The sequence below is a fragment of the Ciconia boyciana genome, chromosome 3, assembly GCF_034638445.1.
Source record: "Ciconia boyciana chromosome 3, ASM3463844v1, whole genome shotgun sequence".
Taxonomy (NCBI): domain Eukaryota; kingdom Metazoa; phylum Chordata; class Aves; order Ciconiiformes; family Ciconiidae; genus Ciconia; species Ciconia boyciana.
The window spans coordinates 55852572-55877258 of NC_132936.1; the positions used below are offsets into that span (position 1 = coordinate 55852572).

A 24687-nucleotide genomic window follows, 5' to 3' on the forward strand; every position below is an offset into this window, starting at 1 on the left:
GTAAAGACCTTATGGACTTGCACCCATGCTGCCCCTTAGATATTTGTGAAGTTGCAAAGATCCAAAGAAAAAAATGAAGCTGGGCTTTATACTTTACTGTTTGGTCAATGATCTGAATCTTCAGAAGACATCGGTAGGTTTCCTGATATCCTCAGGCACTTGCAAACCAATGGAAGAAGTTAAGAAAAAAACATGATTTTTATTATAATTTGGAGAAATGTGATATTTTTTCTAATTGATCTATTTTATATATCTATTTTATATGTGTATATATATACAAACTCTAAAAATGTTCTGCTTATGAAAAAATAATCAAATGTGTTTATTTTCAAAGGTTCTCTGGAAGCAAGTTAAAGAATGAGGTAAGTGCTGTAGTCTGTTTCCTTTCACTTCCATTATAATCCAAATATTATGTGACCTGTGGTTTTCTTCACATTCATTTCTTTGAAAATTAGAGCAATATTTTTCATTAAAGATTAGACTGCATAACCTTTTTTCATGAAGCTGAGTATTTGCTCCTCTAAATAGTCAAATGAAAATAAGATTGGAAGGCACCTTCTGGGGTTCCTGTTCCAATCCAGTTCCCCATAACCACAGAGGTTCATAATAGACCCTCTTAAGCAAAGGATCAAGCTCTAGCTTAATTTTTTGCATCCATTACTTTTGCAGGAGGGCTTTTTCAGAATCTCATTTGTCTGATTGGAAGCCAAAAGATGGTATTTTTAAATAAATTTTATTTTAGGAATTTTATACCTCCTGGTCAGGATTGTCTTTCTCTATTTTTTGCTCTTCATTACATTTTCCTGTGATATGTCTTTTAGCTGCTTTTGCTTGCTAGGTGGAACAAGCAGCCGCTTTCAGTCACTTCTGATCAGCCCTATAGCCTTTCACTGTACTTGTTCTGATTTGAATATCTTTATAGAAAAAAAATCATGTAATCAAGTCTTGTAAATGGCACGTCTCCAATTTCTATTGGAAATATCCCTTCTGATGAACCCTAGAACTGCGTTTGGTTTTTGGTTTTTTGTTAATTTGTTTTCTCCACAAGTAGCCTACATTTTCACTACTGTATACTATGGTACAGTCACTGTCATTCTGGTCATATTCATACTAGAAAATTATGGATTATTGTACATTAAGGGTTAAGGATTGCTCCCAGAATTGTTCTTTGACACTGAGTTCAACTGGCATGGAATACCCTGCATCCATATTATTAAACTCCTGAACCTACAAAACAACATAGGCACATCTCAGCCACATTGCCATGGAGAAAAGTCCCTAGCATGCAGTAACTGTTGAAGCATGACTAGGAATTGTTTGGGAGACTGCTAATTGGCATGGGCCAAAAGAATGCCAGGGGCCATTCTGGATAATACTGTTCTAATATTGCCTGGGAATGTTTCCTGACACCATTTAATTTACCAAACTAAATATACCCTCAGTGATCAACTGATACACAGCAAGCCTTTCTCCTTTTTCATTTCCAGATAAGCAACTCATAGCTGATAGCAGAAATTCTTATTGGTCCCTGAGAGTGTAGCTTTGCTCTATTGATTTACATCCCCTTTATTGCTATTATCTCAGAGCCATCCAGATCTTTCTACATGACCTCTTGGTCTTCCTCTTTATTGATGATTTCATTAGCTCATGTCAGCCAATTTAATCTATAAAATGTTCAGTGAGATCAGCCCCAAGTCTGATCTTTGAGAATCTTCACTTCAATCCCTTTTCATCCCAGTAGTTTTCCTGTCAACACAACTTGTTAGCATTTCAGCTGGAGTCAGTTTCTTAAACATTTTACATTCTTGTACTAATCCCCATTCTCACCAGCATAACTAATCATTTCCCATGGTGACACCACGTCAAGTATTTTAGTGAGGTTCAGATAGATTAGATCTGCTGCATTTTCCCTGTTCAGATAATCAGCTATCTTATCAAAAAAAGATAGTGCTATGCCTTGGGATATCCCCAACATATTCAAGGATTCATGAGCACTACTACAGCATTCATTCTTTCAGAGTTTTGGGATGGAAAATATCTGGTTCCCTTGGCATAAATGAATGCACGTTTACTTCCATGTCTGATGTGGCATTCCCAGTCTGTTTGGGAATTGACAGTCCCATAAACCTGTCTTGTTTCTGCCCCAAAGTTCAATACCTTTGTCCTCCCAGAAAAAGAATCACAGAGAAGTCGGTGGAAATAAGTGAGAAAGGGCACATCAGTATGAGTTCTTGATTGTCTTGCTCGATGTTGTCTGAAATTATTCAGGCAGGTCTTAAAAGAAAAAAAAGTCTTTTGTGTTCAAAACTGAATTTTAACAATCTCAGTCTACTGAAAATTTGGCATCATTAAAGTGAAAAGGTGATATATCCTTATTCATTTGCTTGAAAGTACATGCAATTAGGTATTCCAGAAAGATTTACAATGATTGCATAAGATGTAATTCTCAGTAGGAACATAAAGACATTGAAAAGACGTTAAAGCACTGATTGTCTAAATATACTGAGTAAATGGCATTTGAATGAACACTTATTGAGTGCCAGGGACACTGTTTACTTCTGGTATGTTTTATCACATTTTCTAGTATTCTCTCTGTAGGGGGAGATATCAGCAAATTCTTTTATCTAAACCAGTTAGTGCACCATTAGAGTCTGCATGGTTAATTAGGCAGATAATATTACTGTCATTATCTTAATGTTAAATGGCCATTAGAAACAGATGGCATTAAATTGAAAGGGCAAGTGGCAGTGGGTTAAAATATTAAGCCTAGAACTGAGGCACAGTCGTATAAATCCATTAGCAAGGTAAAAAACATTGCAGATAATCTTCTCTTAAACCTCCCACCACCATCACTGCCTTCTTTTAAATGAACTAATCCCTTTTAATCAGAGCTTTTAATATATTTCATGGGTAATTGCATAATAAAATCATTGAGATTACTCCTGTTATTAAAAAACCCAAACCTGCTGATATTGATAGGCAATTATAAAACTGCAAAAGTATTGACATGAAGAAGTATTAATGTTTCTAAATTTCTACAATTTCTTTGACTTAGAGCTTTATATGTATTTGAATAGTAGATAGCACAGGCAAAGTGTGTTTAAGTAATGTTTGCTTTCATTCCTTGCTGTCTGTTTTGGCAGACATATCACCCTATAAAAATAGGGATATATATATGGTGAATAAGTCAGTTACAGCTATAGTTTTCTGAATTCAGTATCGGAGAGAATTTCACTTGAAACTGGCCTCCAATTCATGAGTCAACGTTTACAGGAAAATACTCCCTTTTGCACACTTTTACACTATATGTTACACTATATAACTACTGTTCCCACTTCAGTGAAATCTGACTGTATGCAAAGAAGTAGGAAAAGGCCACTTCAGGTACCATTCAAATGCCTTGTGCATGGTCATAAATTCCATCCATTAGTACAAAGGGAATCTGCACAGTAGTGGATTTACTGCAGGAATATGCAGAAGCCCTGCAGAAGGCTCTGTACACTGCCTTGACATAAGGACTGGGTTGGCTAAAATGGAAAAAAGGGTTTCAGCCAAATAGTCCTCTCTAGGTTTGAATGCAATCCTATGAGAATAAGTACAATTCAGTCAGTAAGGACAGAATCATAATACAGATTTTATTGCTTCTCTTGAGGATGAGGGTTTAATCTTAATTATATCATTTGAGAGCTTAATAAGTGTAATATGGTGTGCATTATAAATATAAGCATAGTAACACTACATCACTACAGAATGTTACTGCTCAGCTTTACTGAGAAGTAGACTAAATCAGATTTTGTGAGAATATTAGGTTAGGAGTCTAAACAAGTGTTGATTTACCATATATTGCTTCATGGTCAGTATCCACACATACAAGGCTGCTTGTTGTTTCATCCTTCAATCCCATGTCTCCAAAGGCTAGCATCTGATAATTATTCAAGATCTTGTCTCAGTCTGTAACTACTACAAGATGTGTCTACGATATTTCAGATGTCACAAGCCTAAAGAGGCTTAAGAGTTGAACTCTGAGAACTGAAAGATACTCTCAGATCAGCAGAATTTTGCACAATTCAGGAGGAATTTATCTTGTCTCCAGGTCAGCATTGACCGTGTCTCAACAAAGTAACTGGAGAACACTAAATGGCTGGGAGTATTGTTCTTATTGAGATATGAAACTCTTATTGAGATATTCAAGTCAAGTCTGCCGCAATCAGAGAGAGCTATATAAAATACTTAGTTCAGAAGTGTCCATAAACCCTACATACCATCACATCCATAACACCATAAAATATTATCAAACTTTATGATAAACTAAAATAGTGGTTACCATAGTAAAACAGCAGAAATCACTGTTGCCATGCTATCAGAGCAGGAAGAGAGCAGGGGAGAACAATATCTCCCGTACACTAGATCCTTGCACTAGAAAGATATATATTAAGTAAAACTTAGGGTCTCCCTGAGGATATCACAGTCCATACTGTAGAGGAGAGTAGTATTCTACTTTAGTTTTTAAACATAGATTAAATCCAAAGCTTGTAGAATTCCATGAAGTAATGTGGCTCAAAGGCTGCTTCACTCTGAAAACTGTATTTGGTGGAGTTTAGGTCTAGGCACATATTTAATTACCTTGCTGAGCTGGAATCCAGATCTGGGTAAGCACCAATGTTTTGGAAGCATTATCTGAATGTAAATATGCTGGAACATTGAGAGACTCATGAGATAATATGCAAGTTTGGCATGAATTGTTGGTTTCAGTTGAATCTATATTAGCTATTTCAATGTTCCTGTTTTTTCCCTTCCATTTCAGGGTGGTTTCACTCGTAAATATTCTCTGAGTTCCAAAACTGGAACTCTCCTCCCAGAGTTTCCAAGTGCTCAACACCTTTTGCTTCAAGGGTCCATTTCTAAAGACAAGGTAAAATGTGAGCTACTTCTCTTCAGATTTACAGATCAAAAATTGCCACAGAATGTTTCTTCATATCTTGGCCTTTGAGGTATTGACATGAAAGAGCCAGAAATGTCCATAATCAAACAGAGGTGACTGATTTATAGAGGGGGCAAACCTTTACTAACACCGATTAACTGGCTTTCCACTGGAAAGGTGGTTGAATTATTTACCTATTAACTGACCTAGTATTTTACAAACTGATGGTATGTAAGACGGGGAGAGCAAAACAAACAAATAACTGAGAGTTGTATTCATTCCAAATGCCTTTGGATTTAAGGTAAATTTTGTTCTGATTAGATCAGAACAAATAATTCACAACAAATAATTAGATGAACTTTACTCTCTTTCATTAATTGTTTGAAAAGAGACTGACAATCTGAGCATTTTTTTTTTTAAATTAGTGAAATCGTACTCCTTAAATCAATACTCAGTATTGCTCATCCTAAGAGCTGGCATATGTTTTATGTCTTTGACTCCTTGCGTGTATGTTACATCTGTGTTGTTTCTGGTCACGTTACAGGCTGCTACATCCCTGAACTGTGCTAGAAACCTTTTGGTACACATTGTGAACTCTCCAGTTTAGCCTCCAGTACAGGTCATGATGGTGGCTGTCTTGAGATATGTTGCTTTAAAGCTTTTTGTTTTATGAGCCCTTCCTCTTAAGTTTGTTCTGTGAAAGTAGTGAAGCCTAGGATTCCTGTTGTGAGGAGTTAAACAAAAGGAGCCATCTGTAGCACAGAGATCTTAGATGGAAATCTTACAGTTCCTAAAGAAAGCCCAAGAACTGGTGTACGCAGCAGTGTGCATCACCTGCTGCCATAGTCTCCATCAGTGAATTGACATCTCTCATATATACAGCATTCTCACAACATTTAAATCTGAAGAGCATTTGAGGTTCTTTGCAGACCCAACACAGCAGTGTAAGCAAAACTGAATTTTACCCCTCCAACAATGAAGAAAAAGGTGCAACTCATTTTCTCTTCATTTTTGGGTCAGCAGCATGTAGTTGCTCTGGTGTCGGGACCAGATGATGGGAGGGCCCAGCAGGGCTTTGCGGGTGACTCTGCCTGGGGACAGACTCATGGAGTTATGAGGAAACTGTGGAAAGAGAGATGAATTTCTATGTGTCTCCCTCTCTCTCTTTCCTTGCTGCTCTTTCCTCATTCCTTGTTCTATTATTTCCTGTTTTCTTTCCTTACTGTCTTTCCCCTCCTTCAGCTTAGCTGACGAAGGGTTATTGAACCTAAGATATTTAGGTACTCTGTTGAAGAGAGCCCGTACTTTAAGTTTGACTCCTGCATTAAAATCCTAAGAAATTGCATGCAACTGAAGTCTCTGGAGAGTCCATAAGTGTAGCAGTCTGCACTAAAATAGATTGATAATTTCTGCATTTTATGTTTCTGAAGAAAACTCACCCAAACTTCAAACTTCCATCAACCCCTTCCAAAAAATTCTTTAAAATGTTCTTGAATCTCACCCTTTGCCATTGTTTTTCAAAGATACATAGTTACAGAAGCAGCTCTGAAAGTCAGCAAGGTCTGTTTTCAAATAAATCTGTATGCTAAACCTATTGAAATAAGGTGGTACTAGGTTCATTTGAAACCTGATATCGGTTTGCCAGAGAATTTCACAAGCTGTAACAAACTTTCTGTGATTCTGGACCATAAGAACGGTTTTGCTAGCATTTTCCTTCCTTAAAATACTTTACAAAATTCTTCTTTTATAATTTGCTACAAATTAAAAAATTTACTACCATTTTTTACAAAGTCTTGTAATACCTCTGCAGAGTTATTAAAATAAGGGAACACTCCACTCAGATAAATTAGCCTGATGAGATGAAAGGGAGTTCTGCTTTTTAAAGCTCAGTTCTTGTAAGGCAGTGATTAAACTTTGACCAAATGACTGGCAGCTATTTTCTCATTTGTCCAACTAGATGATGTTTCAGAACACTCATAGACGCCTATAGTAGCCTAATGATTAACTTGCACTACTCTTTGGGATTAATCTTGGTTTCAGAAAGGTGAATTTACTTTACCATCTGACTGGCTAATCTAGCTATTGCCTTACTTTGATATCCACATTTTCACAGTGTATACAGATTCAGATGCTACATTTCTGACAACAGCATTGACGCTTAAAGGTGTTGAAAAAAACTAGAGATGAGTAACCTCCTCATCACTTCTGGATATACAGACTGCCTATTTGTAAATATGCATTGTAATACAGTTTATATTCTATATTTAAATGCTAGCTACAGAAAGCAGAAACCTAGATCACTATAGCAGTAAAGGAGAGAGCTAAGAAACTCTGTTTAATCTTTCTTTCTTCCAAAATAGGTAGATACTCTTATCATGATGTACAAAACACACTGTCAGTGTGTCCTTGACAATGCAATTAATGGGAACTTTGAAGAGGTAAGGTTGGTTGAACACACATTCTTGGTATATATGCACAGGTAGCCAAGAATGCATTATTTATGTCCATGAATCTGGTTCCTACTCCTTTAGATTCAGCATTTCTTATTACATTTTTGGCAAGGAATGCCTGACCATCTTCTTCCCCTGCTTGAAAATCCCGTCATCGTTGACATCTTCTGTGTTTGTGACTCAATACTGTATAAGGTAAGTTAAGCATTTGGCTACATGGATAATCTCAACCACATTACAGCTTTTGCGTGTGTAAAAACAGCATTAAAGTTAGAATAACAGGATGCCATGACTGCTTTCTGCCTCTTACCTGTGTAAATTAGCAAGGATTCCATTGAAATCAAGAGCATAAAACTGGCACATGTAAGAGCTGAACTCCAGTCTCAGCTCTGCTCCACAGTTGATGTGTGACTACAGGCAGCACACTAATGGTGAAATCCTGACCTACTTGTTTGAATGTAGCTAAAAGAAATGCTTGTGTGCTTCACTGACAAGGCTGACTAAGTTAAGCCTGGATGAAAACTGAAGCCTTAAAACATTATTGCAATTTCTACCAGCAAAGAGAGTCTGTGGCAGATCAGCGAGGTGATTCCACATGCGAATCTGCTACTCACAGGTTATGTCAAGCCATGGTTTCACATTACAGAGCTGGAACAATACTGGGTTAAGATATTCCTGCCTCTCCTGCCTGCTACGCTTCATTTCTGTTCCTATGCTGCTAGATGTACCAGCAAAACTGCTGCACTCTGAACTGGTTTGGGTTTAAAAAAAAAATCTAAGGAACATTTGTTTTGCAGAGTTTTTGTGCCATATAAGTTCTTTGATCTAGTTCACTGCATGATCACACAAACAGTTGAAACTAAGTGAAAGTAAGGAGTACTGCAAGGTCAGGATTAAGTGATAGAGCACTGGGGAAAAAATAAAGGAAGTAATGTCACCAAAGTTTCCTGAGTTTTTAATTTGGAAAATCAGATCAGATCATTAATTAATAGCTGCAAAGCACTTTAAGTTTCTCTGATAGGACATGCCATATAAATAGAAAAGGATTGTCACCCTCTCTCTAACACATTTCACAACCTCATATTGATGGGAAGAAGTAACTATGGCATAACAGTAAACACCAAGCAGTCAAAGCAAGAGACTTGGGGCTGTTTAGCACTGAGTGCCTATAGTCATTCTTTACTGCACAAAAATATAGGGGAAAAATCCAGAAAAGATTAAAATACATATTTCTTAGAAGTATATCAAGCTGTGAAGTAAGAAGAGATGTTTTAGTTAGCAGAGTGAAGTAAAAGTGATTAGCATCAGAGATCATAATTACGACCCTGGAGATGAGCCATTAAGCCTCATTTACTTGCAGAGGTTATATTGTACCTTGAGTTTATGAGTTTTTTCCTGCTCGAAACATGCTGTCCCAATAGATCCATTATTAACTTTATTTGTAATAAATATTTAGTGTGACAGAAGAAGAAATACTGCAGGAGCACTAAATTATAAATTGAATAAGACAGAATTTCTCAAAAGTTCATAAATTTATTATTGTGCTTCTTCTCTATCTCTCACTGTTTCTCACTTATAATCATGTTAGATATTCTTGACAGCACAGCTGCCAGAAAGAAGGAGGAATTTTATTGCATTGTTATCAAACCATTTACATTAGTAGTGGAAACAGATTTTTGGGATATAGGCTAACAAACAACTTTGCCCTCTGCAATAGCATTCCCCAGAAGGCATGCCAGACGGCACAGTTTTTTGCCAAAACAGTTCCACACCACACTTAGCTATAGGGGATTTGCCCTAAACTCTGAACGCCTTCAGTGCCACATGTAGTATGGCAGAAAGAAGAGTCAAGTGGCTAATAGCACTCAAGTCCTTGGGAGATGCTTGAGTATCTGCTTTACTGAGACTCAGTGATGGTAGAAAAGACAAAGCGTTTATGCATCTCACTTCTACTGATTTCCCTACTGTAAGACACGAGTGATAGCACTTTCTTGTTTTACTGGCACGCTGGCATACATTAAGAATGGGAGTTATCTAGGTATATAAATATCTCACATGTTCCTATCTAAAAGTGATGGGAGAAATCTAGGTATATAAATATCTGGACAATAGGTTGAATGGCTTTATTCTGTATAAATTTCCTGTCCTTATCACTTTGCAATCTAAGTAGACAAGACAGAGATGAATGAATAAATGGCCAGTGGAAGCTTGATATCATTTTGTTACCTTTTTGAAGGTCCTTACAGATGTACTCATCCCTGCAACAATGCAAGAAATGCCAGAAAGGTAGGTATTTGACAATAATAATGCTACATTCTGTTTGTTAGGCATATTCCAGTTAAATAGCATAAATTCTATATCCTAGAGAAATTTTCTCACAATATTTATGCTCATTTTTAGAACAGTAGAGTATGTATGGCAAAATACTGTCAGCTCTGAGGACAGCTATAGAACAGCCTTAAAATATTACACAGTATTTTAATGTCCCATTTTACTGCCTTGTTGGATATTTTGAAATAGGTTTCTTCTACAATAAAGCCCTAGAAGATAAAAAAAGAAACAAATGTACTTGTGTTGTTTAAAGAAAAATAATTGTTACCTTTTTTTCAGAATACTTTTCAGGTTTGTAGCCTATGCATCACCATAATATCTAAGCATTTTCTCAACAAGACATTAATAAGAGGATTATTATAAGTTACCTTTGAATCTTCTCATCTTTTCCTTGAAGGTCATCTTGTTTGGGGTTTTATGTCTGACTAAGGCCTTTAGCTTCAGATATCTCTAATGGGTTTTGGATTTCTTATGGTCTATTCTTAAAGCTAGTGTTTTTCAACCTATTTCAATTGGCAGATGGTTTACAATTTTTCTCAGAGGAGGTACAGATCAATATATAGTCAATTTTAGCCTTTTGATGACTGGTCATTTTCTGTTCCCTTTTGGTGACACCTGAGGTGTAATTCACGGATATGTCCAGGAGTCTGTTAATCATAGATTGAAACCCAATTATTTAAACTGATGCAAGACAATTTTTATTGATGTTTCTCTAAAACACATTTTTTTCCTGTAGTCTACTGGCAGATATAAGAAATTTTGCAAAAAACTGGGAACAGTGGGTTGTTTCCTCTTTGGAAAATCTACCAGAAAACCTGACAGATAAGAAACTGCCTATTGCAAGAAGATTTGTTTCCTCCCTGAAAAGACAGACATCATTCCTACACCTAGCACAGGTAAACAGAGTAAGATTATACATCCCAAAAATTGTCAATTACATTCAGTGCACCTTTCTGGCTATGAGATATAATGCATTGTTTTGTCAAGATTCAACTTCAGCCATGGAAGACTTGAATCTTGTAGTTTTAACCATGCAAGAAGGAAGTGGCCATAAATAGATCTGACCAAAACTTCAAACTTTTGTAGTAGAAAAGAGAGAAAATACCATGGTTATAATGAACTACTATCATGGGAACTTTTGGCAATCAAATGATGAGGTGGAATATATGGGTATTTGTTTTAGTTCCAAATTGGAAAATACCAGATGATCCTTCTTGCCTAGCAAAGGTTCACTGTCTTGTCCATGGTGTCCTTTAGTGAGCTTATTTCTTTTTGAGTTTTGACTGAAAGGAGAACATGTGAATGACAGGTAGCTGAGGGCTCCAAGGCTGTGTTGGCAGTATACAGGTGTCTGCAATGAGGAGGCACCTCCATGTGATGATTTGGTAGATTATACAAAAGGATACAATGCCTTTCAGGGAACTTAAGTGCTAACAGCTTGGGCTTTGAGGTGGTAGTCCTCATGAATAACTGTAGATGCACCATATATTCATCTTGGCTTAGTTTTCTCTTTCATAAATACTAAGACAGAAGTAGCATGTGGGTGATATCGTGAAGATGGTCTCATAGGAAGGCACATTAGAAGAGCCTTAGAAGTCTAATGAAGGGGAAACACTGTCTTATCTGATCTACGAAAAACCCAGCCATGATAAGAGAATTAAACAGAATATGATTCTTCTCTGAGGAGTTATTCAGGTGATCCCCAAGTGTGGATCTGTGCTCGTTTTGGCTGGGATAGAGTTAATTTTCTTTGTAGGAGCTAGTATGGGGCTATGTTTTGGATTTGTGCTGGAAACAGTGTTGATATCACAGGGATGTTTTCGTTACTGCTGAGCAGTGCTTACACAGAGTCAAGGCCTTTTCTGCTCCTCACCCCACCCCACCAGCGAGTAGGCTGGGGGGCACAAGAAGCTGGGAGGGGACACAGCTGGGACAGCTGACCCCAACTGACCAAAGGGAGATTCCATACCATATGATGTCATGCTCAGCAATAAAACTAGGGGGGATGTTGGCGGGGGGATTGCTGCTCAGGGACTGGCTGGGCATTGGTCTGTTGGTGGTAACCAATTGTTTTAATTTGCATTACTTGTCTTTCTTGGGTTGTATTTTTCTCTCTGTTATTTTTTTCCCTTTTCCTTACATCATCATCATTATTAATTTTTTTTTTTAAATTATTAAACTGATTTTATCTCAACCCACGAGTTTTCTTACTTTTACACTTCCGATTCTCTCCCCCATCCCACCAGGGGTTGAGGAGTGAGCGAGCGGCTGCGTGGTGCTTAGTTGCCAGCTGGTGTTAAACCACGACAGGGTCTCAGTATTTTACCTTGCCTTCTCTTACAGATTGCTCGGCCAGCCCTTTTTGACCAGCATGTGGTGAATTCCATGGTGTCGGATATTGAAAAAGTTGATTTGAATAGTATTGGCTCTCAGGCACTCCTTGCAGTTTCAGGAAGCACAGATTCTGATGGGGAGGTCTACAGTGAATGTAAGTCCATGGTGATATATTTGTGTCATTAAAAGTAATTCACTTTTTCATTCCATGCCACACTAGTCTACTTGGAGATGGACTGAGAAAAGGCACACGTAGACACTGCGTTCTCTAATCTAGCTCAGTGTTAACTTTAGTAGCTTAAGAAAACCAGTTGGTTGCCCTAGCATGTCCTACAAGAACAGAAGCTTACGCTGGGAAGTCATCCCAGTTAGATGACTTTAAATGGTTGCTGAAAAAATAATTTACATGTCAGTTGCTAAGTGTAATAAAATCTCTTTTGAAGTTTTGTCCTAATCATATAGGGATATTAGCACAGATCAATTCTTGAAAGATGTCTCAAAAATTCCATATCATTATGGCTTAATTTATTGGATATTTGAGCTAGTTTACTTTTTTTTTACATGAATAGATTTTTTTTTTACTGAAAGTTGATCTTTAAAAAAATACATAATTGTCTATAAAGTGTAACAGCTATTTTCATACACAGAACAGAGTGGAGTAAAGTACAAATTTTGAAGGTGTTAATTTTCATATACATACCTGTTGTTGAAAAAAGATATAGCCCTTTTCTCTATTAAAAAGATATTTTTTGTCACAGGAATCATGTTGATCAGAGTTTGGAGAGCTGAAAGGAGAGCAATAGCAATATGTTGTCTTCTAAATATCGTTGCTTTGATCATGAAAGTTTGTTCTCTTTCACAATCTTATTCACATTTTCACAATCCTATTCACATTTTCATTTGAGTTGCCCATTTCCTACTTTTTGTGTAATTGTTTTCTGTTTTGTTCTTTGTCTTCTTTCACACTGATTAAAAAAAGAAAAGGAGAAGAGAAATAACTGGTCATTCAGGCACTTTTTCAAAAATGTGAATTGGGGAAGTTAGCTTTACATTATTTTGTGAGAAATTTGTAAAATATAAAGGAAACCTAAGACAATATACAAGTCTGCCACATTACAGATAAAGCTTTACTACTAAACTAAGTAATAGAAAGGTTTTCAAGGCTGAATCTTAAAATGAATGGAAAATATCAGAATTGTTTTTTGCTTTTATTTTCCTGTAAAACTTCATTGTCTTACAACCTGTATCATTGTAATGCTTAAGTAATTAAAATATATATGTGTGATGGATGTGTGTCTGCTTGCTTTGCTGGGGAATTGCTCATTTCTTCACTGCTCTAATTCTTTGCTTTTCCTTTCCATGCTACAATATTGTAATATGGCTGGTGAGTGGCTTTTTCTCATGTTCAGAATAGCGTGCAATGATATGTTCTCCTTTTTACATGGTAGATGACTCTATTACAGTGTTCCAAGAACTGAAGGACCTTCTAAAGAAGAATGCCACTGTGGAATCGTTTATTGAATGGTTGGATACTGTGGTTGAGCAAAGGGTTATCAAGGTACCTTTCAAACGTTCTGCCTGACTCAAGACTAAATCCTACTCCCCTTACTCCTTACACAGTCCCGTACTTATGCAGTCCCATTGGTTTCCCACATGGGATTCTCATCTCTGCTCATATCTCCTTATTGTAACAGGGGAGTTCTTCATGTGGTGTGAAAGGTTCCAGTGCTGTTAGTTCTAATTAATCATGTTGAGTGCTGTTGAACAGCCTTATGTGTGTGACAAGCTAAGAGTATCGTAACTAAAACATTAAAGTCAGCACTGTCATAAACTGTACATGAAAGAAACCTGTACACCTTATCTGTGCATGCAGAATCACAGGGGTATTGCCCAGTGAGTAAGGTGAACAAAAGTTGTTCCTCAGAGAAGCAATTCTTTCTTTCACGGTATTTGGATGCTACTGTATGTGATATAAGTTAATGTAGCAGATGGATTCAGCAGTAGCTAACCCATAGAAGGATTTCTACAGACCAGGATGGAAGATACAGTTTTGTAGCTTCATAAGGTGCTTAACTCAGTAATGGATGGTTTTAGTGGGATCTGCCCCCCCCCCCCCCCCCCAATTTACATGATGCTTTATAATAACAAGTATTTTATGCATGTAGTTATACTGGAATGATTACACTATAGTTCCGAACAAAATAATTGAGTTCTGAGTTATAGCTCAAGTAAGAGATATTTACCCAATTTGTGACTCTAATGAACGTAAACTAGCAGAATAAAATATTACACATTGCTTGCCAATAGCTAAACACTGGTCTTCTCATCATGTTCTGTCTGGAAATGCAATATCTTATCCATCGTTTTAGGGAGCATCTTGATATGAATGGATGCAAGAGGAGGAGACAGTGCAGTTAGCTTTGACTGGCTTGCAGAAGAGTGACTGCCACTTACAGAATAACCGTGGGCATGTCCTTTTTCCTTTCTTCTCCTGTTTCCCCAAATTTCAATGGAGACAGTGATAATTTCTTTCTTTTTAAAGCACTCTGAGTTTCCTAACATTTGCTGTCATATGTGAGCAACACAGTGAGGAGCTTTGGATGATTGAGGGCAGCAGAGCCAAAGCAAGTCCTCATACACACTTACTTAGACACAAAACTCCCACTGAAGCTGAGCAATCACTATGTATTTTAGAACTGAATTATTATGGTCTAAAACTGATTCCACAATTTCAGAAGACAATTCCTTATAAACAAGCCAGGCAGAAAAGGTGAAGCACTCTCCCATTCAGCAGCTACTATGTGATACTATATTATTAAAGTTAACAGGTATGGTTCCTAGCATTGTTTTCCTGTAGTTAGGGGTAAGAAATACCTACAAGTCCTGATATGCAGCTAGGTCAACTAAGCAGAAGTTAATAATTTACAGAACATGTAATCCTTCCATTGCTGTCTGCCTTCTGTTCATGCTAAAGTGTTGTTACTGTCAAACTCGCACAACAGCTTCTTTCTGCTTGCTGTTTGAGAAAGCAACAGGGCATACATTACCACACGAACAAATCACTGCCAGAGCAAAGTGACAGTATGAAATGAGCAGCATTAAAAGCGTCAATGTTAGGATAGTAAACATACCATTTTGTAAGAGAAAGTCTGGCCAGTATTATACAGATTACATTAAAGTACAAAGACTAATTTCTGTTCCCTGTTTATGTGGAATAATATAGTGCCAGAGGGTGTTTTGTTTTCTTTCTGCCTTGTACACCTGTATATTTACAGAATAATTTGGCACTTTTAATACTAGAATATGATCTAATTTATATACCTTCAGGGCACAGCAAAGCCCAAGCAGTAAGCAGTTTGCTTTATCTAACATTGTCAGAGCTCTACTCTGGTTGCACCGAAAAGAGTGAATGATGCTCTTCTTCATCACTTTAGGATACACATTATGAAGACAGTGTGAATCGGGCAGCTTGATCCACCCTGCCGCATCAGCCTGAGTCAAGGACTCCTTGAACTCTCAAGCATATTCAGTTGCCTTTTCTTTTCTCCTGTGTGCAGAAAGCAAGTTAGCATACTTAACAGTATTTTACTATTCTCTTCCAGGCAAGCAAGCAAAATGGGAGGTCATTAAAGAAGAGGGCTCAAGACTTCCTTCTCAAATGGAGTTTTTTTGGTGCTCGAGTGATGCATAACCTAACCCTAAACAACGCGTCAAGTTTTGGTACCTGGGCTTTGTAAAAACAGTCATATTTTGTACATATGTGCTAGCACTTACCAGTTTTCTACCATTTCCTCAGCAGAGGAGTCTGTCCTAGTCTAAAGATTCTTTGATCAAAGCCACAAATGCTGTGTAACGTGTTTTTCAAACTAACATTTCACAGTAAATGCTAGCAATATTTTGTTGGTGACCTGTGTCACATGTTCATTTTTCCAAAGTATTTTTCTTTTGAATTGCCGTTTGATACTGCTTTGCCATTTAAGAGCTAGAAGCTCTGTTTGTTTTGATATGGCAATGGAAGTGTAACTGTATATCTCAGTGTAGGAGACAGAAGATTCAAATTATTAGTTTTACATGTGGATCAGTTTGGTAAAAAATTACTGCTGTATAGGAGTTATTGTGCATGGTATGTTTTCATAAAAGCAAAAAGAATTTGACAGATTACCACTCATTTAATTCTGGGATCAGCAGACAGGCAATTCAACAGTGTTTATGGCTTTTAAAAATTAAGGTTCACATGTTCATCTTCAGAAATGTTTACATTTTGGGGGACTCTCAGAACATTTTATAAAATAGAAGATGGTAGAGCAAGTGAAACTCACTTTAAATCTAGTACATAATTTCCTAAGTTTAGTTGTAGGTACATTGTTATCTAAAATTCAGAGGGTATTTGAAATGGCTGTAAGGAGACGCACATTTTTAATGTGATATATCCTTGAAATAAGGTCAAAGACTTCACCAGTTATTGTCTGGTTATTTAGCACAAGGCAAACAGAAATAGAGCAGAGGCATTCTAGCAGACTTCGGCCTTATCTAGCTCCACTGTGTGCCCTCTTCAAGTATAAAGCATGTCTCACTTTCATCAGTATTTTTCTTTGATGTAATTAGTGGTCAAATAGCCTGCAGGACAGTAAACAATTGAGCTAGGTGGGCCAGTGCAAAGAGAGATTAGAGCTAGAAGTTAGGCACTCTTCCTTGTTGGTCTTGCCAGGTCATTTAAAGTCCACAATTATTTGTTTGTTTCACTCGCTTCTTGTAGAGTGGTGAGAGATGGTCACAAAGATAACTCAGCTACTCTCTCTCTTTCTCCTCCAAAAGGTTCTTTTCATTTGATCCGCATGCTACTAGATGAGTACATCCTGCTCGCCATGGAGACACAGTTCAACAATGACAAAGAACAAGAACTCCAGAATCTACTGGACAAATACATGAAGAATTTAGGTAACTAGAACTTGGTTTCTTTTGAATGTACTCCTGTATTTTTAGAAGTTGACATAGTTGTTTAACTTTAAACAAAGGCAGGCTAACTATCTTCTCCTGAAGGTGTAGTTTTATGCAACATTGTCAAATTCACCTGAAAAGCTTGTGACCATTCACTCAGCAATTCATTCCCACCTTCCTACCATAGTTCACTTAATAACATTTTGTGGGAATGTGAATACATTGGATCACTGAAATGATCTTGGAGGCAACAAACACTTGTAGGTACATCTGAAGGGTCACAACCTGAAGTGTGAAAAGAGGTATAAGGAACAGAAAGGGCAGGAATTCCTAATCCAGTTTTTCTGCCAAAGCTTAAATATGTAATTACACCTTGAACTAGGAATGTATTAAATGTTACCAAAATGCAAATATCCTTGCAAGGCTGGAACACAAGTTTGGATCCCTATTTAGCATCTGGCTGAAGTACTACTATGTGGAAGAAAAACAAAATGAATTTAAAACAGTATCCTTAACATTTTCCATCTACCAGGCTTCTTCAAGGTTAGGCAGTTGGAAGTCATATGCTCCAGGTCTTTTGCTATAAAATGAATGAAGATTGATTTGGATCAAATTCTGGTCCAAGTTAATCCCTAAAAATCCAGTGAAATTCAACTGGGTTCTGCTGAACTATTTTTTATTAATATTAGCACCAGCAATCAATCTTTTACTTTTTGGTTGTTGTTACTCTAAATCTGCACTTTGCTGCAAGAAACTTGCATAGAATTTGTCTGATAGTAGATGCTGCGCTTTTTCTTTTAATTCAGCCTTCAGGAAAAAAACTTGTCGTATGTAGCAGTTGCCTTATCCTTGGATACTTCGGTGAAGTACTTGAAACCATAAGGTAAAGTCATGGTTTCCACTGAAGGACAGCAAAACTTCCACTGAGTTTATCAACAGTCTGCAGAAAACTGAAGAACTACTGAGTATAACAAATGCTTTTCTCTAGATCTTAGTATGAAAATAGAGTTCAAGCATTCTGAAACTCCCATTGTTAATTCTTTAGGATGAAATGTCATGAGCCTGATTCACTCTTAGTACAATTTACTTGACTTCATTGCTGACATTTACTTCAAGGGAATAAATCTGATTCATACCTTCACTATGATGGCTTCAGTAAGGAGCTGATACTCTGTGATGTAGATCTGTGGTCAGGGAATATGATACAAAGAGTTCCACTGGGAAGATCAAGACTAGAGCAATATTTGTATTCATTGGCTACATGCAAAATATGGAGGCTTCACTGGGTTTTAAAATAAGCAACCAAAGATACAAACAAATCAGGCAGCTCATATGCTGTCTATATACTAGTGGTGAATTTATGTGCAATGAGCCTACATAGCAGCCACCAAGAGTTTTCACTTACTCTTCCAGATGCAAGCAAAGCCACCTTTACCGCATCACCAAGCTCTTGCTTCCTAGCAAATCGTAACAAAGCTGCTCCTCTGCCCAGTGACACTTCAGTCAAAAATGAGTGTCTAGCAGAGCAAACCTATGTGCCCTTGTCAGCTAGTCAGCCCAGCAGTGTACCTTCTGGTCTGAACCCCTTCGCCACAGGAGACAGTGAGAATATGCAGCTGACAGGTATGTATCAGTTCTTCTAGTTTCTCCTTCTCTTATTTGCTTGTTAGCCTTTCAGCCCACAGTAACATGTTGCTGTAGGAGGAGCAATGACCATATGCATTTACAAAGACCTCTAGTAAATAATGTTTCATGAGCTCACCCTCTGTGCTGATTTACAGAAGGTGGCAATTGTAGAGCCCTGCTAGTAACAGATCCTCTTGGAACAACGATAAAACTATCCTATACCTCTTGGCTTGGTGAGGTTCTTGTGAGGAGAGAATGAACAATAACACCTGGAGCACACCAGGCTTGTAACTGCTGGAATTTCCCACTGAATGTGGCAGCCTCCAAGCTGGAGAATGAAAGTGGGAAGCTTTATAGCGTGAAGCCATGGATTAAAGAGTGTGTGTTGTATAGGTGGGGCCAATGCATAAAATCCTTTGTAAAGGTTTCAGATGATAATGTACACTTCACTAGAGGGTTAGTGTCTTAACAGATCCGCTCTATTCATCAGTACTGCAGTATGAATGCTAATCATGGCTAATGCTTATTTATTCCAGGCCAGATGGAGCTGTCTCAAAGCACTGGTCACCTGATGACTCCACCCATTTCACCAGCCATGGTCAGCCGAGGAAGTGTTATCAACCAGGGGCCAATGGCTGTGAGACCTCCAAGTGTAGGTCCAGTGTTATCCACACATTCACAGTGCTCTTCCTACTCAGAACCCCTTTATCAGACTTTGTCACAAACTAATCAGAATTACTATGGAAACAATTCCAATTACCAGGCTATGTTCAGAACTCAGGCCCATTCCACTTCAGGAGTTTACCATCACAGAGCAGAGCTCAGCCGATTCAATGCCTTGAGTGAACAGCAGTTCTCCAGAGACTACTTCAGCAACAGTTGTGCTGTGTCTCCATACAATGTCAGATCTCCTTCCAGCTATGGTCCCTCACCCATGTCTCAGGACACACACAATATGCAGTTTCTGAATACTGGGAGTTTCAATTTCTTGAGCAACTCAGTATCTACGTGCCCAGGAGCAGCATATCCCACTAATGCTTCCAACGGTATTAATATATATTTTCTTTTTCCCTTCTGTTTCTCTTTCCTTGCTGGAGTAAAACACTTTTTCCTCTGCTTTTTTCTATGGAAGATGTTTTTCAGCTCTTATTTATACCTTCCTGTTTTCCACTTCTCTGATGACACACAGAGACACTAAAGCAGCTTAACAAGCTTCTTAAGGATTTATTTTCCTCTGGTGAATCCTCAGTTGACCTCAAATGAATCTGCTGCACCTATGCTAATCTTCCTTTGGCACCATCACCATGTCTTGCACAAAGGAAGCAAAACCAGGATGACCTTGTGATTTAACAATCCCTTGAAAAGCCCCCAAAACCTCTACTATGAAATAGAGCAGGCGTAAGAAAGCTTACCTCTGGGATCAGCATAATGGACCATTCTAGTCACAGGGTCAGGATGGTGAAACGAAGTATAAAAATGTGCATTAGCATTAGTTTGAGACTTTGGCCCTAATATTTCTCATACTTCAAACGTATGCCACAATCTGCTTCAGAGATGCAGTCAGAAAAAACACCTCTCCCTTCTGGAGGAAAGACACAGTGGAAATGTTACTTTTATATGGATTTGTATATGCAGTATTACCATGCAGATTTTATTTCCAGGTATACTTTCCTCGATTGTGAGCTTCAGAAGGGAGCACTGAACTGTGGATAGGAGTCCCCAGGGTGTCTCTTATGGCCACTGATTGCAGGCTACTGTTTGATTCTGAACTTAGAATGGAAGGGCAATTCTGTACTGAAGGCATGACTGAACTCAGGATCTTTTTGCTCCCTTGTTACCACCCCTCTTTTGGGTCAGTCACTGAATATGCTACTAGTGTTACTAGGCTGTACGTGTACATAAATAATCTTATTCTCAAGGTACTCAGCTGGTAACAATCCCCTTTTGTCCCAGGTTATCACAGGCTCCTGCCCTTTCTCTTCAACAGTAGTTTCACTCTGCTTTTTTCCAATCTCCTGTCAATAGGATATTATGGAAACAATATAAATTATCCAGAATCTGACAGACTTGGAACAATGGTGGATCAACATGTTTCTGTAATCAGCAGTGTAAGCAGCATTCGATCATTGCCATCATACAATGATATACATGATCCACTGAGTATCTTGGATGACAGCGCAAGAAAACAAACAGGCTCATACTACACAGAGTCCTCACCTTCAATTGTCTGTCGGACTCCTATGCGTAAGTATAGCCAACAACTGAGGGAGAGCTATGAACCTTTTAGCATCCTAACAAGTGCTGAGTATTAAACTGTAGCTCACATATATAGTATATGAGATACATATAGAGATAAAATAGCTCAGTACCTAGAATGTACCATAAGATGTGTTTTCCTTAAAATTGCAGGACAGTGGTTTAATAACTCTTCACTCCCATAAGGAGGACTATGATCCATTGTCCATGAGGAGTGGAATGACTGGCCTGAATTGCAGAAAAGTCCATATTAGGAAACACTTTCTAACTATTAAGTGAGCTAATAATGGACTGGGCTCTTCTAAGGACTCTTAAGGATCCTCACTGTCAAGCAGATCAAATGAACCCTGGGTCAGGGATGTCTAGATATATACTACCTGTGGTATAGTCCCTTCCTGTCCTATGCTTTAACAACTGTGTGTATTAGGCAAAGCTCCCACTGACAGTGAATTTTAGGTGAAATTACCTAACCCCAAAGGGTTTGTTTTGGTATATGCATTAAACAAATTACAGCTGCGTTTGGTCTCATATTCCAAAAAGGGTTGCATGGAAGATATAAACTAGGGCACCATTTGTTTCTCCACAAGATTACCTCTTCCTACTACTTACCTGTTAACCTTGCACAGAAGATCAGACATTACTTGCCTCATTAAGGCTCTGCAAAAATTCAGTGCTCAGTCCTTTAAAGGATGCTAGAGGGGGAAAAAAACTCAGCAGCACCACACCAGGACTGTGCCCATCAAGTATCTTCTGTATTCTATGTTGATATGTGCCAGGTGGTGGCAGTGATACCACCAGTGAATATGGACTTGAATGGTGCAAGATATGGAAAGACGAGCGTAGCGCACATAAATAGCTTTGCACACTTTTCACGGAAGATGGCTCATATGCAAGCCGCAAACTTCAGGCCTGTAGCTGGATTTTTAGCAGAGTTCACTTACTTATACATGGGTTTTGACCTATCCCCTGATGGCATGAGGAGCCACTGAAGAAAAGTTATAGAAGTATAGGTAAATTGAGTGAAGTATAGAAGTGTTGACATTTCCGTCCTTCAGATGGTGTGCCTGGTAGATAAGGGTTTCCATCAGATGAAATTGGATTGTGTTTTTTTTAATTTCAATAGATAGAAAACTTGCAATGATAGTAACCTTTTTTCCCCACAGCTTCAAACATGCAAACCACACCTTCTTCCCAATGTATGTATGGAACATCTGGTCAGTTCCCTTCTCAGGAGAATGTGGAGTCCCATGGCCCACCAAGCAGAGATATGGTGTCATCTTTACCACCAATCAACACTGTCTTCATGGGAGCAGCTGCTGGAGGAACCTGAACTGGGAGAGACATGTCAGTGCCTTAAGCTTACTTCCCAAATCCAGACATTAAGGCTATGATGACAATCCCCTTCAAATTGGTGGTATAGAAAAATATTACATAGAGATGTTAAAGGAGCCATTTTAGAAAGATTAGCAGCCCTCCACACAAAAAAAATAGCTATATTCAGATTTGGTCCTGCTTGTGAATCACTCAGGATGGTTCTCACCATTACAGCTTTTCAGTCAGAAATTCAGGGCGAGCAGAAAGAACCAGAGATTCTTGCAAGCAAGACTAAGTTGTAAAGAAATTATTACATCTATTCCTAATTTATTAAAAATGCTATTTTAGTCTTTCACTTATATCTTTTTGTATAAAAGTGTTTATTTAATGCCTCTGTTCCTCATTATTTATTAGGATCACAGAGTAACTGTTTACTTTCTCTTATTTGACAGATTGTCAAATGTATGCATCCTACCTCCTATGGAAATGTTTACAAGGTCAATTTTTACTGTTTTAAATGAAACTAAGCCAAATTCTTAAGTTTTTTACTGTTGTGCTCTGGAAAGTCAGTTTCAAATGTTTAGTGCCTACTTGTGTAAGTGAAAGTCCTCAGGAAATAAACAAAACATATTGTGGGGATTTTTTTTTCTTTTAAAATAAACCACTTCCTCTTAAAATAAAACCAACAAAACATGCAAATATCATAAGCTAACTAATTGCAGTAGCCTGCTACTGTATCTGGATAACTGAAACAAATGAAACTATGCCACAAAATATCATGGGATTTCGAAATTACTTGTGGTATGAGCCCAAAATTTCTACTGGTGGAAATCCACAGAAAGCTGTCCATCAGCTTTCATGGGTTTAGGGCAACTGTGTATACTGAGACCAAAAGTAGTAAAGATGATTAAAAATTATCGCAACCCTCCAGATCAGCTGTTTTAATAAAAAAATATTTTAGAGGTGCCATGATATTCTGTATACAAACATGCATTTATGTATGTTCCTGGAGAAGCCAGGTGAAGAATATTCACTAACGGTATTAAAGAGGGAAGGGAAGGGAAGGGAAGGGAAGGGAAGGGAAGGGAAGGGAAGGGAAGGGAAGGGAAGGGAAGGGAAGGGAAGGGAAAAGAGACTTACAAAACAAGCTTCTTGCTACACATTCATGAAATAACAGGTGTTATTTTATAATCAGATTGTCCCATCATCAGATTCGGATTTGGATTTAAATCCAGTCTTCTGAGGTTATTTGATGTCCATATTCCCGTTCAGCCCATTGAATATATGCTGGATATTGTGGAATTAGATAGTAGGGTATTTTTGGTGGAAGAAAATGCATGATACTGTGATGAAGTTTTTATTTCTATCCTGTATACCTTCCTTTAGAGTTTTCTATCATGAGAAGTCTGACTGCAGCAGAAAAGTAATAAGGAGCATTGACTGGGCTAGCTCTCGAATAATTCCTGATATGAAATACTTTATGCAGAAATAAGACACCATAGTTCAGTAATTGAGATGTAGAAGACTTCAGCTCAATTGCTTCCTAACTCAGGATGAAGTCTTAAGTTGTGACTAAAAATGCCATAATGATGCAAGAGAGTTTTGGTTTCAATAAAAATTCTCAATGACATGTAGTGGTAATATAGACTGTTCAAACAAATATTTATTGGGCAAGGCTTTACAGCATGTGAAGAAAGTACTGCAAAAGAGTTCTTTCTTCATGATTATTCAGAACAGGATATATTTTCTCCTAAAATTAGTCCTATAAAGGCCAGGTTCCCCATCTAAGCGGGTCACACAGATTTCCTCTATAGTCAGTGAAGAGAGAGACATCCCTCCCATTCCAAGTGAGATAAGAGGGGACAGGCAGTACGAAGAGAAGGGATATGTCACTATCCTGAAATGCTTGGCTCCCTCTACTGACAAATGGCATGGCCTAAATAATTACTTTAAGCTGGAAACTTCTCAATTGCTGAATTTACTTGAGAGCAATATTTAGAATTTAGAGGAAGAGGCAGTCACTAGCAGACAGGGTCTTAGTCCATCATGCCCTACATAAAAAGCGTAGTTGGTGGCACATAGTGACTCTCACGTGATTTATATGCATTTCCAATAATTTTCTTTTTTTCATTTGAACTATTTTGCATTGTGAGGGTTTTTTTGGTGTAAATTACTTTATCTGCACTTTACCTGAGATAAGAAACTATATTGTATCATTAAATGTGCAGATTCTTGTGATGGCTACAAAATGCAGAGTAGCATGAAGTATCACACTGTTGTAAATTTCAGTTCATTATCAACAGCAAAGAGCACTAAAAAATATTCTGATATTCAAGCCAGTTAAGAGGCATCTCTCATAGTGCTGAAGAACAAGACAAACCCATAATAATTGTAACTAGCAAAACCAAATGAGAAATTTCCATCTTATGACCCATTAGTTCAGTCAAATATGTGGTTTGATGAATTCAGTAAGTTTTGTCTGTGGGAAATGAAATAATTCATAGCTTTTGTGGATTG

The 24687-nt window shown here is 37.8% G+C and overlaps 1 protein-coding gene across 1 annotated transcript in view; it reads left to right on the forward strand.

Annotated features, from left to right (window-relative positions):
* Positions 1–22186, forward strand: part of RFX6 (regulatory factor X6) — a 36896-nt gene extending 14710 nt beyond the window's left edge. Inside the window, exons 6-19 of the mRNA XM_072857888.1 lie at positions 335–362; positions 4805–4912; positions 7282–7359; positions 7453–7566; positions 9608–9657; positions 10439–10598; positions 12046–12190; positions 13485–13594; positions 15639–15756; positions 16852–16974; positions 18388–18597; positions 19137–19646; positions 20626–20844; positions 22020–22186. Coding sequence (XP_072713989.1) covers positions 335–362; positions 4805–4912; positions 7282–7359; positions 7453–7566; positions 9608–9657; positions 10439–10598; positions 12046–12190; positions 13485–13594; positions 15639–15756; positions 16852–16974; positions 18388–18597; positions 19137–19646; positions 20626–20844; positions 22020–22186 — 2140 coding nt within the window. The remainder of the gene's footprint in view (positions 1–334; positions 363–4804; positions 4913–7281; positions 7360–7452; positions 7567–9607; positions 9658–10438; positions 10599–12045; positions 12191–13484; positions 13595–15638; positions 15757–16851; positions 16975–18387; positions 18598–19136; positions 19647–20625; positions 20845–22019) is intronic.
* The last annotated feature ends 2501 nt before the right edge of the window (positions 22187–24687 follow it).